Below are 16,315 nucleotides of genomic sequence, written 5' to 3' on the forward strand. Positions count from 1 at the left end.
TTTCATACATTTATTAAACAAAAGTACCAACCACTCCAACACTATATCCCCCCCTGCTTTTAACATTTCTGTCATGATCTCATCAGTACCAGCTGCTTTACCCCCTTTCATTTTACGTAATGCCTCACGTACCTCCCCCACACTTACATTCTGCTCTTCTTCACTCCTAAAAGATGGTATACCTCCCTGACCAGTGCATGAAATTACTGCCTCTGTTTCTTCCTTAACATTTAAAAGTTCCTCAAAATATTCTCGCCATCTACCTAATACCTCCATCTCCCCATCTACTAACTCCCCTACTCTGTTTTTAACTGACAAATCCATATTTTCCCTTGGCTTTCTTAACTTGTTTAACTCACTCCAAAATTTTTTCTTATTTTCATTAAAATTTCTTGACAGTGCCTCTCCCACTCTATCATCTGCTCTCCTTTTGCACTCTCTCACCACTCTCTTTACCTTTCTTTTACTCTCCATATATTCTGCTCTTCTTATAACACTTCTGCTTTGTAAAAACCTCTCATAAGCTACCTTTTTCTCTTTTATCACACCCTTTACTTCATCATTCCACCAATCACTCCTCTTTCCTCCTGCACCCACCCTCCTATAACCACAAACTTCTGCCCCACATTCTAATACTGCATTTTTAAAACTATTCCAACCCTCTTCAACCCCCCCATTACTCATCTTTGCACTATCCCACCTTTCTGCCAATAGTCGCTTATATCTCACCCGAACTTCCTCCTCCCTTAGTTTATACACTTTCACCTCCCTCTTACTTGTTGTTGCCACCTTCCTCTTTTCCCATCTACCTCTTACTCTAACTGTAGCTACAACTAAATAATGATCCGATATATCAGTTGCCCCTCTATAAACATGTACATCCTGGAGCCTACCCATCAACCTTTTATCCACCAATACATAATCTAATAAACTACTTTCATTACGTGCTACATCATACCTTGTATATTTATTTATCCTCTTTTTCATAAAATATGTATTACTTATTACCAAATTTCTTTCTACACATAGCTCAATTAAAGGCTCCCCATTTACATTTACCCCTGGCACCCCAAATTTACCTACTACTCCCTCCATAACATTTTTACCCACTTTAGCATTGAAATCCCCAACCACCATTACTCTCACACTTGATTCAAAACTCCCCACGCATTCACTCAACATTTCCCAAAATCTCTCTCTCTCCTCTACACTTCTCTCTTCTCCAGGTGCATACACGCTTATTATAACCCACTTTTCACATCCAATCTTTATTTTACTCCACATAATCCTTGAATTAATACATTTATAGTCCCTCTTTTCCTGCCATAGCTTATCCTTCAACATTATTGCTACTCCTTCTTTAGCTCTAACTCTATTTGAAACCCCTGACCTAATCCCATTTATTCCTCTCCACTGAAACTCTCCCACCCCCTTCAGCTTTGTTTCACTTAAAGCCAGGACATCCAGCTTCTTCTCATTCATAACATCCACAATCATCTCTTTCTTATCATCTGCACAACATCCACGCACATTCAGACTTCCCACTTTGACAATTTTCTTCTTCTTATTCTTTTTAGTAATCTTTACAGGAAAAGGGGTTACTAGCCCATTGTTCCCGGCATTTTAGTTGACTTTTACAACACGCATGGCTTACGGAGGAAAGATTCTTATTCCACTTCCCCATGGATATAAAAGGAAAATTAATAAGACCAAGAACTATTAAGATAAAATCAAAGAAAACTCAGATGAGTGTGTATAAATAAATGTGTACATGTATGTGTAGTGTGACCTAAGTGCAAGTAGAAGTAGCAAGACATGCCTGTAATCTTGCATATTTATGAGACAGACAAAAGGACCTCAGCAATCCTACCATCATGTAAAACAATCACAGGCTTCGTTTTACACTCACTTGGCAGGACGGTAGTACCTCCCTGGGTGGTTGCTGTCTACCAACCTACTACCTATATATATATATATATATATATATATATATATATATATATATATATATATATATATTTTATTTTTTTTTTTTTTTTTTTTTTTTTTTTCAACAAGTCGGCCGTCTCCCACCGAGGCAGGGTGACCCAAAAAAGAAAGAAAATCCCCAAAAAGAAAATACTTTCATCATCATTCAACACTTTCACCACACTCGCACATTATCACTGTTTTTGCAGAGGTGCTCAGAATACAACAGTTTAGAAGCATACACATATAAAGATACACAACATATCCCTCCAAACTGCCAATATCCCAAACCCCTCCTTTAAAGTGCAGGCATTGTGCTTCCCATTTCCAGGACTCAAGTCCGACTATATGAAAATAACCGGTTTCCCTGAATTCCTTCACTAAATATTACCCTGCTCACACTCCAACAGATCGTCAGGTCCCAAGTACCATTCGTCTCCATTCACTCCTATCTAACACGCTCACGCACGCTTGCTGGAAGTCCAAGCCCCTTGCCCACAAAACCTCCTTTACCCCCTCTCTCCAACCCTTTCGAGGACGACCCCTACCTCGCCTTCCTTCCCCTATAGATTTATATGCTTTCCATGTCATTCTACTTTGATCCATTCTCTCTAAATGACTAAACCACCTCAACAGCCCCTCTTCTGCCCTCTGACTAATACTTTTATTAACTCCACACCTTTTCCTAATTTCCACAATCCGAATTTTCTGCATAATATTTGCACCACACATTGCCCTTAAACAGGACATCTCCAATGCCTCCAACTGTCTCCTCGCTGCTGCATTTACCACCCAAGCTTCACACCCATATAAGAGTGTTGGTACTACTATACTTTCATACATTCCCTTCTTTCCCTCCATAGATAACGTTTTTTTCACTCCACATATACCTCAACCCACCACTCACCTTTTTTCCCTCATCAATTCTGTGATTAACCTCATCCTTCATAAATCCATCCGCCGACACGTCAACTCTCAAGTACAGTGGACCCCCGGTTAACGATATTTTTTCACTCCATAAGTATGTTCAGGTGCCAGTACTGACCGAATTTATTCCCATAAGGAATATTGTGAAGTAGATTAGTCCATTTCAGACCCCCAAACATACACGTACAAACGCACTTACATAAATACACTTACATAATTGGTCGCATTCGGAGGTAATCGTTATGCGGGGGTCCACTGTATCTGAAAACATTCACTTCTTCCATACTCCTCCTCCCCAATTTGGTATCCAATTTTTCTTTATCTAAATCATTTGATACCCTCATCACCTTACTCTTTTCTATGTTCACTTTCAACTTTCTACCTTTACACACATTCCCAAACTCATTCACTAACCATACCCCCGGCCGGGATTGAACCCGCGGTCATAGAGTCTCAAAACTCCAGCCCGTCGCGTTAGCCACTAGACCAGCTAGCCACAATAAGATTCATCCAACTAGGTATATGAATCTTATTGTGGCTAGCTGGTCTAGTGGCTAACGCGACGGGCTGGAGTTTTGAGACTCTATGACCGCGGGTTCAATCCCGGCCGGGGGTATGGTTTATTTGCAATCGTGTCATTACGATTTCTTGAGTCATTCACTAACCTTTGCAATTTTTCTTTAGAATCTCCCATAAGCACAGTATCATCAGCAAAAAGTAACTGTGTCAATTCCCATTTTGAATTTGATTCCCCAAAATTTAATCCCACCCCTCTCCCGAACACCCTAGCATTTACTACTTCCTTTACAACCCCATCTATAAATATATTAAACAACCATGGTGACATTACACATCCCTGTCTAAGACCTATATATATTATATATATACACATACATACATACATTGGAACCCCAAGTTTTGGCAGTAATCCATTCCAGGAGCAAGGCCTCAGCTCGAAACGGCCGAAAGGCGAAGCAATATTTCCCATAAGAAATAATGTAAATACAATTACATTGATTATATATGAGTGAGGTGAAAGTGTTGAATGATGATGAAAGTATTCTTTCTTTTTGGGTCACCCCGCCTTGGTGGGAGACGGCCGACTTGTTGGAAAAAAAAAAATTAATCCGGTCCAGACCCACAAAAATATTCACGAAAAATACATTTTTTAAAGACTAACTATAGTTTTACATGCACACAACACAGATAAATACATATATAATATACAATAGATAAATTAAAATTTAAATAAACATTTAAAATAACATTTACTTACCTTTATTGAAGAGACTTACTGGCATCTGGAAGATAGTGAGGATAGGTCATAATATTTTTCAGCTGTCAATTTGTCAGAACTTGCAGCCTCACCATGCCTTACAACACTGTGTATGCCACTACATCTCTTAAGTCTGTCAAACCAGCCTCTGCTGGCCTTAAATTCACTAAAATGAGCACTGGTTCCAGGCATTTTTTTATTTCACAGTCACAATTAATGGCTGGATGCCTGCCTGCCTGGCTGGATGGATGGATGGCTGGCAGGATGAGCTCGCAGGGTAATGTTCACTCAAGGATAAACAACACTAGACTGGCTCACAATGCCTGCATGGGGAGGCATGCAAGCGCAGGCAGGTGGACAGGTCTGGTCAACGGCTGAAACGTGGGACAATATTTGGCCGGAAAAGCGGTTGAAACCCGAAGCGACTGATTCTCAGGGTGGCCAGAAGCCGGGGTTCCACTGTTTTTGGGACCTGACGAACTGTTGGAGTGTGAGCAGGGTAGTATTTAGTGAAGGGATTCAGGGAAACTGGTTATTTTTATATAGCCGGACTTGAGTACTGGAAATGGGAAGTACAATGCATGCACTTTAAAGGATGGGTTTGGGATATTGGCAATTTGGAGGAATATGTTATAATCTTTACATGTGCTTCTAAACTGTTGTATCTGGGTGCCTCTGCAAAAACAGTGATTATGTATGAGTGAGGTGAAAGTGTTGAATGATGATGAAAGTATTTTTCTTTTTGCAGATTTTCTTTCTTTTTGGGTCACCCTGCCTCAGTGGGAGATGGCTGACGAGCTGTTGGAGTGTGAGCAGGGTAATATTTAGTGAAAGGATTCAGGGGAACTGGTTATTTTATATAACCGGACTTGAGTACTGGAAATGGGAAGTACAATGCCTGCACCCTAAAGGAGGGGTTTGGGATATTGGTAGTTTGGAGGGATATATTGTTTATTTTTATACATATATACTTCTAAACTGTTGTATTCTGGGCACCTCTGCAAGAACAGTGATTATGTGTGAGTGAGGTGAAAGTGTTGAATGATGATGAAAGTATTTTCTTTTTGGGGATTTTCTTTCTTTTTGGGTCACCCTGCCTCAGCGGGAGACAGCCGACTTGTTGAAAAAAAAAAATATAGATACACACACACACACACACACACACACACACACACACACACACACACACACACACACACACACACACACACACACACACACGCATATATGTGAAAAAAAAAAACACTAAAAAAATTGAAATTTAAAGCACTTTTGTGATTTCTCATGGTCTAAATCTTCTAAAATTGCCAGAAGTACATTTTACAATTCAAAGAAACATTCAACGAAGAAAACTCTTGATATACCTTCTCTACTTAAGAATTTCTCAATCAAAATTACAGTTAATGTTGATACAGTAAAACAAACAAAAATGCTGTATCGTTCCAGTCACGGTATTGTGCCTTTTTGTTATTTAAAAATGCTGATGGCTGTGTCTATGATTCCTTGTAAAAAAATGTCAAGTTTATTACAGTCAGACTCGAAAAAGTCTTGAACTAAGATTAAAGCAACATAAATATAGCTTTAGAATTGGACAAGTCTAATGCTTTGTTTATTCATGTGAGAGATTTTAACCACCTAATTGATTTTGAAAAGGCCAAGAAGGTTGAATCAAGCAGGTCAATGGTTGAGTGAAGTGTAATCGACTCAAGCTTCATAAAAAATAGTATTAATTGTAATATGAATGCACATTCAGGGTTGTATAAATTATATTCCTATATAATGAAGAGAATTTGTGAGAATTATAAACTGTGCCTGATACGTCACTCTTAAAAAAAATTTTTACATGTGACCTTACTAAAAAAAATTTTTACATGTGACCTTACTAAATTTTTACTACATTCCTACACTCAGTGAGTAGGGTCATATGTGAGGTCATATTTCAGCTTCATAAGTTTTCTGTTATCCTATTATTTTTTTTACTATTTCTTGATAGTGTGAGAAATCATGAATGTGCTTGGAATTTCACTAATTTTTCACTGTGTTTATTTTCCATATTACGATATCAACTGTTTACTGTGATTTTATTTCACATGTAGGTATACATATATGTATGCATGTCTACATATATGGATGTATACATATATCTGTACATGCATGTGTACATGTACATGTGTGTACTTATACGCATACACACGTTTACTTATATGCATACATGTATGTGTATTTATATGTGCACACGTATGTGTATTTATACATGCACATGTATGTGTACTTAAACGTCCACACATGTGTACTTACATGCACACACGTATGTGTACTTATACGTGTACACAAATGTGTATATGCGTACATGAATGTGTACTTATACGTATACACGTGTACATATATGCATACACATGTATACATATACTTGTACACATGAACATATATGTATGTATACATTATATATATATATATATATATATATATATATATATATATATATATATATATATATATATATATATATATATATATATATATATATATATATATGTGTGTGTGTGTGTGTGTATGTGTATAAATATATATAAAAAAAATTTATTAAATATAATTTGCATACTGTACTTTGTTTTTCACCTTGTGTAATGAATGACACAACTGCAGAGATCAAGTAGGTGTTTTGTTGGAATTTTTATGTTGATATACACTACAGTATTTCATTTCTGCTGTATTTTACATCTAAATTGGTTTATTAGTTTTTACACTCTTAGTTAACTTTTCATCTCTAGCTTGTTCCTCATATTCTTTAATTATAAACTATTATTATTATTTTTAATGCCAGCCTTCTCCCACTGACTCACAAAATCGCAATGACATGATTGCAAACAAACCATACCACAGGCGGAGTTAGACCCTGCGATCAGAGAGCCATAAAACTCCAGACCGTGTTGGTCTGGAGTTTTATGACTCTGATCATGGGTTCTAGCCCCACCCACAGTATGGTTTCTCTCACTGAGACAGTGACCCAATAAACAAGAAATGCTTTTATGAAGTTTTTCTTCTTTTTTAATTTGGTAATTTATACAGGAGGGGTTACTAGCTCCCTTGTTCCCTGCATTTTAGTTGCCTCTTACTATACACATGGCTCTCAGAAGAAGGAGTCTTCACTTTTCCAATGAGACAGTGTTGTATACTGTATTATTATACTTAAGGGTAAGCTTTAAACCCATATGGGCCATAAATGATTGGAAGGCAATCAGTCTCTTTCCAAAGAATGCGAGGACAGATCCAATTTCTTTGTTGAAAAGCTCCTCATCATCAAGAATCTACTCTCAAGGGGTCACTTTTTTTATGTAAGAAAACTACTAAATATAACAGTCTCCTTAAGAAAAGTTCCTTACTGTTAGTGAGGAACTCATAATCTAAGGAATTGGATCTGGTTTACCCTTGGATCAAATATGAATGTCTACCATTTTCACAAGTGCTGTATGACCCCTATGGATTAAGCATTCTTCATTGCTTTAATAATAATAATAAATTAAGAGGCTAGTGTACATGCACATACCTTTTAAAGTCCCTGAGTGTATGACCTGCATTCACTACTTGTCAAGGCAAGAGCTAAATTTAAATTCTGTTTTTTAACAGCTATTAAGTTTTAAAGAACCCAAATATCTGGCTGATATGCTTGTACGTTTTATATCTGGGTCCCCCAATCTTAACTGAGCCCACACCGAAGCTGTTTGTTCCACGTCTGTTTAACCCTCTTGCCTGTTCAAAACTCCACTAATTTCTGATTAGTAGCGCTGCTCTTTCTCCTTCCCTGTTTCCTCCTTATCACTTGATATCCTGCTAGAAATATAGCATCTGATATGATTTTTGTCAGTTTTCTTTGCAGTAACTTCCATCTGAGGTTACCTCAACAATTCCCTTTTTCAGCTCATCACTCGTGGTTCACAATTCATCTGCATTTGTGTACCACTGAGCTTTTTTTTTTCTCTTACCATACACTAGTTTGTTGTTCTCTAGTCTTTCTGCATGTGGCTTATTTGACAGAAATGTGGAGGTAGGGCTGGGAGTTCGTGTGCCTCACTATTGGATGAGGGGTCAGGGATAAGTTTGTAGACAGGGGAGGGTGTGGAGATAAGGATAAAGGATTGGGGGGGGGATGGTATTTGTGTTTGTGCTGGGAGTGGGAGCAGGCCTAACGATGGGCTTTTAGGAAAGGGGGCTGGGGTTGCAACTGGAGTTCCTTAAGGCTGAATGCTTGCTCTCTCCTGACCCTTCATATGCTGCTCTTCTCCATGCCTGGTGAGTTTTCACTTGCTTACTCTGTTACTGTCCTGTCCCAGTCAGAGTATACATGATTGTAGCATCTTGTATACTTTGTCTTAGGATCCTCTTCTGAGGTATATGTAACCAGATTAGTGTGATCAGGCATTGTTTACCATGGGAGAACCTCCCAATCCTCTTAAGAATTTGCCACTTGTCCTATCTCCTCCTATGCACCTGATAATGATCTAGTTTGATAAGGCAGTGGTAAATGATTTACATGATATTGACCTTTTCCCCATTATTCTTCTCATTTCTATACCCATCCTTATTGACATTTTCAATAGTAGTTTGAATGTGCAAATTGGACTGACTGTTTCTACATGTTAAACTTTTTTATTTCTTTATCATAGATGCTTCCTTTACTGATGAGATGTGACACTTTTTTTGTTAGTTCTTTTTCCAGCTGCTGTATAACCCTTGTGGTTTAGCACTTCTTTTTGATTATAATAATAATCTTTTTCCAGCTGCTGGGATCACTGTCCCATGAACCTCAGGTAAGCATATCTGTGTGGTCGTCAAATTGTGCTAGGGCTATCAGACTTGAAGTGCTGTATAGGTCCAGTATTGATATAATCGCACCAATGTCCACTATTGAGATTGCAAACATGCAAGATTTCAGTGACAGACATGTCTTAGGAGCAGCCAAGTATGCTTGTTTCTATTTTAAATACCACCCTTCCTATGAGTTCAGTATGAGAATAGATGCAAAAAAATTAGCAGGTGCAATATTGGAAAATGTGCAGAAATTAGCAGTCAAGTACTCTCCTGAGTACTTGCTTGGTGTGGAATTAGTGGATTCAGTTAAAGTTGCAAATGTGGGCCACACCTCTCTCCTAACTTCCTTCAGTCTAAATCTTTCTGGGAATCTGCTGTTTCAGATTTCACCTCTTGCAAAGATGAACTAATATTGCTCCATTTACCTCTCTCCAACTTGCATCAGCGTTATCAAACTGTCAGCCTACGGTAGCAGGGCCGATAATATAACTGTTCTTATGCTTCAACATTTGCTCTTCAGCATTAGACCTAATATCTTCCTTCAGTTGTATTAGCTCTACAGAAGTGGAACCCATGCAGTGGGTCTGCTATGGCCCTTCCTTTTCAAAACCAGGTATGTTAGGCCACAATCCTTCCCATTATTAACCTATAGCTCTTAGTAGATTGAGTTAAGGAGAATAGCATGGTATTTGGAGACAGTTCTGTATTCCCACATCAGTTCAGATGCAGAAGGGGCCGGTCTACTATTGATCCACTTGAGTGAAACCCATAGTGTGTAGAACACAGCATTTCATTAACAATGGTCTTGTATTCTTCCTCTGTAAGCCATGCTTGTCGTAAGAGGCGACTAACATGCCAAGAGCAAGGGGCTAGTAACCCCTTCTCCTGTATACATTACTGAAATTAAAAAGAATTTTTTTTTTGTGCCACCCTGCCTTGGTGAGATACAGCCAGCGTGTGGAAAGAAGAAGGAAAAGAGAAAATTTTGTTTTACTTTTTGGGCCACTCTGCTTCAGTGGGATACAGCCAGTTTGTTCAAAGAAGGGTCTTGTTGTAGAGGAATAGTTCAGTGTATAGGGGAGACAAAATATACATTAAGGTAGTGGAAGAAACTAACTTAAAAATGGTATGTCAGTTGGGGTTCAATTACACTGATCAACAATGCTTTCAATTCAATTTTAAAAACATGTCTCTAACTAATATTAGAACACTGAATTCTAATCTGAACTTAGTTCTGCTCCAACACAAAGTTTTTGTGAAATAGAGCCCCAGAGTGAATGAATTCACCAAGACTAAACCATGATGAAGAGTTATCAGGTCAACTTGACGATCAGTTTGATGACCAACTACTGCTGGATACTGGTGTGGAAGAGAAATACTGAATACGAGTGGAAAAGCATGAAAACTGTAATGTAAATATGCTTGTATGCCTGGAAATTTATTTTTGTTAAGCATATGTATACCTACCATCCGACTTATGACTGAGCTTGGTTCTGACCAAAGGTCGTAAGTCAGAATGGACTCAAGTCCAACAACACAAACAGTTGTTTATATGCATGAAAACATGTGAAAACATTCATATGCATGGCAAGAAAAGTACAAAATAACTCAAGCTAAGCTGTAAACAGTATGGTCGTAAGTACAAGTGGTCATATGACGAGCAGGTTGTAAGTAGGATGGTAGATGTATAATGAATATACATAAGAAAGGTTAATTTTTGTCATTGCTATCACCACACTTAATATCTATGCATAATATAAATCAATGATTGTTAGGTAACTTAAATCATGTGGTTCTTCAACCTTAAGTAGCCAAAATATTTATCATAAGATTTAAAAAACGAAAGTGATAGAGACTAAACAAGCTCAGATTCATGATCAGCAGATTATAAATTAGCTCAAAACAACCAGTTTGGTTTCTGAACTTGATGCAGTGGTACCCTGACTTATGAGTTTAATTTGTTCCATGACCCAGCTCATAACTCAATTTGCTCGTATATCAAATAAATTTTCTTCATTGAAATTAATTGAAATGCCATTAATCCGTTCCAGCGGAATTCCTGGCTCTCAGGGGGCAGGAGAAAATACTTCAATATAATGCTAATATCAAATCTACGGCTTATTTATCTATCACAATTGATCTAATATGACATAATAAACAATATAAATAACATAGAAGCATGATATATATTCTAGAACGAATAAAATACAGTGGAACCTCGGTTTTTGTATGCCCTGGTTTTCATAGGATTCTGTTTTTGACAACTTTTTTCATTGAAATTTTGTCCCAGTTTTCGTACATCCACTCAGTTTTCGTAGAGTTGACGATGGTCCACTGTACCAAATGCGCCCGTCTGCCGTGCCCACACAAAGCATCCCACGCATTCTGACTCAGTCTAGCTTTGTTTCTCATTGAGTGAACATTACCCCAGGTGTTCACCCAAAATATTTCATAATAATCCACTGTTTTTTGTGCTTGTTTATTGAGTGCAACTTCTAAATAAGCCACCATGGGGCCAAAGAAAGTTACAAATGTGCTTTCTTCAGTGATTATGGACATACATGTGCAAAGTGGAGTGAGTTGCAAAGTTTTGTGGAGAAATATCACCCTAGCAAAGCTGTTGCAAGCCATGTCTGCAAGATGTTCAATGACGATGCCTTGTCCTATGTTAAGCAAATCTTAGAGATGCCAGAAACAGACCTCTCTAGACAGATTTTCTGTGCAACAGGTACAGTGACTCTCAAGCTGATTCCAGTAAAAGACAAAGAAGGAAAGTAACCCTGGATAGGGCCTTGATACCTGAAGTCCTTATGAACGGGGATTCCCCTTCCTAACAATAACCTCTCGCCTCCTCGCTGTCTTCCATACGCCAACAAGTCTTTTCAGTAAAGGTAAAAGTGATGTTGAATGTTCATTTATTCATTTCATCAGTCATTTATATTTATTTCTCATTGTTTTCTGTATGTAAAACTCTATAAATTGTTTTTTTGTTAATACAGTGGACCCTCGCCTAACGAACGCATCGCATAACGTTAAATTTGCCTAACGATACATTTTAACGCTAACTTTTGCCTCGGCTAAAGCTAAAAAACTTGCCTAACGATATTCGTTCTCGGGTGCCAATTAATATCGTTAGGTGAGGGTCCACTGTATTTTTGGGTGTCTGGAACAGATTAATTGGATTTACATTATTTCTTATGGGAAATATTGCTTCAGTTTTTGTACAATTCAGTTTTCATCAGACTTTCTGGAACAAATTAATCATGAAAACTGAGGTTCCAATGTATGTCATGTGATGAGTGGTGGCAGCCACTCCCGCTCCCACTCTGACCATATCTTCCCATTCTTCCCCTTCTGAAAATGGAGTGTTTGTGAGGCTAACTGCACTAGATCACTAGTTTCATAAGGAAAACACTGAAGCATTGTATTTATAAATAAGAAATATTGTATAAAAACATAAAACATAATAGAGAATGTAAAGAAATAAACTGGTTTTATAAAGTGTACGTATTTACCTTGGAGAACAGATGCTGGCGGAGGTGGAGGGTGGGAAAGATACGCTACTTGCTACACTCTTAATGCTACACTTTATTGCTGAACTTAATTGCTACAATTGCTTTAGTATCATATATATCATAGAAGTACTACGCTGGTACTGCTTCACTAACTCCACAACCCCCACACCTCGCACATGTTTATCTATGATTTCCTGCTTTAATTCAATGAACATCATCCTCTTTCTTCTCAAGTACTGTCCTTTGCACTTACTTTCTTAGGACCCATGGTTAGAAAAAAGAAGTTTTGCAAAATAACTACACAAAATGCAAGCACAACACAAAAGAAATGCTTCCACGGTGAGGTAAGCACGTGCACTGTTGAGCGGATGTTGTGGCATTTGCTGCGCCAACTAGTGGCCTTGTAACTCAGATTTTGGCTCGCAACTCAGAGCAAAAAATTGACTAAGTGACAGCTCGTAGCTCTAAAAACTCGTACATTGGGGCACTCGTAAGTCAAGGTTCCACTGTATTTTATTGACTAGTGTTAATTTTAATACACAACTTGCAGTGATGATGAATACTTCTGTAAAGAGCTAAAGATAAAATAAAATAACATTTTATACTGGAAGTTAGTATTCCTGATATTACAAGTAAATAATAGTGAGCTTAGTGAAAGGAAGGCAGTGAAAGCTAGAAAATGGTTGCAGTCTGACCTGTGGAGCAGCTTGCAGACAACTGCAGTGGACATAAGCTTCTCCCAGAAGGGCCAAAACTGCCACCAGGTACCCAAAGCCCAGGATAAAAAATGCTCCCTGAAGTGGAATACAGTATATTATTATTGACTTAAAACTACTACTAGAAGATTTTGACAGCTTGAACAAAATAAGTCACTTTCAACTTTCAAGGGGAAGTTGTGTGCCTTGATGCACACCCCTTTCCCTTGAATCAAACCCATTTACCTCCCATGCCTCAGGCATGGGAGGTAAATGGGTTTGATTCAAAACCTCCCATGCTGAGGCATGGGAGGTTTTTCCACAAAAATAATGTAATAATTAGCACCATGAACCATGTGGGTGTAGTGCTCTTGAGAATATAATATTAACTATGAGCAGTCATAGCCTGTACAAGATTCACTAAACTTAAAAACTTCTTTAAAATAAGAACATAAGAAAGAAGGAACACTGCAACAGGCCTACTGACCCATGCGGAGAAGGTCCATGCCCCCCCACCCCGGATTAGACAAATGACCTCCCCCCCTGATTAGACAAATGACCTCCCCCCCTGATTAGATAAATGACTTCCCCCCCCCCCCCCAATAAGCCCAATGATCCACCCAGTCTGATCATCTCCACTCAAGGAAGGAGCACGGCACCAGACCCAGCAGCGCAAGCTAGTCAGGTCCAACTTACACCCACCCACACCCATTCATGTATTTATCTAATCTATTTTTAAAACTACACAACGTTTTAGCCTGAATAACTGTACTCGGGAGTTTGTTCCACTCATCAACAGCTCTATTACCAAACCAGTGCTTTCCTATATCCTTCTTGAATCTGAATTTTTCCAACTTGAAACCATTGCTGCGAGTCCTGTCTTGGCTGGAAATTTTCAGCACGCTATTTACATCCCCTTTATTTATTCCTGTTTTCCATTTATACACCTCAATCATATCATCCCCTAATTCTATGCCTTTCGAGAGAGTGCAGATTCAGGGCCCTCAATCTATCCTCATAGGGAAGATTTCTGATACATGGGATCATCTTTGGTATCCTCCTCTGTACGTTTTCCAGAGCATTTATATCCATTCTGTAATACGGTGACCAGAGCTGAGCAGCATAGTCTAAATGAGGCCTAACCAAGGATATATAGAGCTGAAGAACAACCTGAGGACTTCTATTATTTATACTTGTAGATATGAAGCCAAGAATTCTGTTAGCTTTATTGCGAACACTAATGCATTTTGTCTTGGTTTTAGATTACTGCTAACCAGAACTCCTAAATTCTTTTCGCAATCAGTAGTATTAAGATCTACATTATTTAGTTTATATGTGGCATGGTTATTTAACTGTCCAACATTTAGAACTTTGCATTTGTCAATATTAAATTGCATCTGCCACTTCTCCGACCATTGCATCAGTCTATTCAAATCATCCTGGAGTGCTCTAGTGTCCTCATTAGAATGAATTGGACAGCCTATATTGGTGTCATCAGCAAATTTGCTTATGTCGCTATTTATTCCCTCATCTATATTGCTTATGTAAATTGTGAACAACAACGGGCCCAACTTATTTATGCAAACTCTCTGCTGTCTATTTGTCAGCCATGCCTCTACCCAGGAAAAAATTTCTCTTCCTATTCCGTGTGCCTTAAGTTTCCTCAATAGCCTCTGGTGTGGAACTCTATCGAAAGTCTTACTGAAGTCCATATACACAATATCATATTCATTACCATGATCTACCTCCTCAAACACCTTAGTGAAAAAAGTTAGTAAATTCGTAAGACAGGAACGCCCCTTTGTAAAACCGTGTTGAGAATCATTAATCAGTCTGTGCCTGTCAAGATGGCTACGAATTGCTTCGGCAATTATTGATTCCATAAATTTTCCCACTATGGAGGTAAGCTTATTGGTCCATAGTTCGAAGCCAAGGACCTGTCACCTGCCTTGTAAATAGGTATTACATTTGCCATTTTCCACTTATCAGGCACTATGCCAGTTTGTAGTGATATGTTAAAAAGATTAGCCAAATGTATGCTAAGTTCCTCTTTACATTCCTTTAACACCCTTGCAAACAGTTCATCAGGGCCTGGGGATTTGTTAGGTTTTAGTTTCTCTATTTGTCTGAGGACCATGTCACTAGTTACCGCAATCGTACATAGTTTATTATCCTGTTCTACATAATCTATTATTTCAGGAATATCGCTAGTATTTTCCTGGGTGAAAACTGAGAGGAAGTAGGCATTGAGAATTTCACACATATCCTTATCACTGTCAGTGATCTGACCAGAGTTACTCTTAAGTGGGCCAATCTTGTCCCTAATCTTACTTCTGTATACCTGAAAGAACCCTTTTGGGTTAGTCTTTGAATCCCTTGTGACCTTAGCCTCATAATCCATTTTTGCTTTTCTTATTCCTTTCTTTATTTCTCTCTAATTGAATATATTGATTTCTTAATTGCCCATCCCCTCTTTTGATATGCCTATATATGCCTATCTTTTGACCAATGAGATGTTTTAATCCATTGTTCATCCAAATTACCCGAAGACAATTTTGGGGGTCACTGACCCTACAACTCGGTTCCAGACCAGGCTTCCAGTTGCTGACCTGATTGACCAGATTATTAATGCTGTTTGCATCCCATGTAACATATGCACCCTCATGTAAGGGTGCATATGTAACTTACATGGATTGCAAACAGCACTAATAGTGTGGTCAATCAGGTCAGCAACAGGAAGCTTGGTCTGGAACCGAGCTGTAGGGTCAGTTACCCCCAAAATTGTCTTTGGGTAATTTTCAGGCTCTTCTTAAAACTTCATAATGTATTCATATACTGTAGTATGCAACTCTGATACTGTAATCATTATATTACATTCATGGGGAAGCGCTAAAACTGTTGAGATCTTACAGTAATCTTTTTTGATGTAAGGAAGGATAGCACCAATTCTTTAGACTTGAGAGTGTTTTAGTGGCATCATGACACTAGTATCGAGAAGCATTACCAATGTAACTCATTAAACTTTCTCATAGCACTGTACGATTCATAGTTTTTTTTTTTTTTGTGAATATTTCCTTGCTTGAATCCCCTCAAGGGAGGTTCCTTGATACCAGTACTGAGCTCTT

At 38.3% G+C, this 16,315-nt stretch overlaps 1 protein-coding gene across 1 annotated transcript in view; it reads right to left on the reverse strand.

Moving 5' to 3' along the window:
* Positions 1–16,315, reverse strand: part of LOC138854243 (probable glutamate receptor) — a 65,715-nt gene that overhangs the window by 2,256 nt on the left and 47,144 nt on the right. Inside the window, exon 9 of the mRNA XM_070096260.1 lies at positions 13,191–13,289. Within this exon, the coding sequence (XP_069952361.1) occupies positions 13,191–13,289 (99 nt within the window). The remainder of the gene's footprint in view (positions 1–13,190; positions 13,290–16,315) is intronic.

This window comes from Cherax quadricarinatus, chromosome 53 (genome assembly GCF_038502225.1).
Source record: "Cherax quadricarinatus isolate ZL_2023a chromosome 53, ASM3850222v1, whole genome shotgun sequence".
NCBI lineage: Eukaryota > Metazoa > Arthropoda > Malacostraca > Decapoda > Parastacidae > Cherax > Cherax quadricarinatus.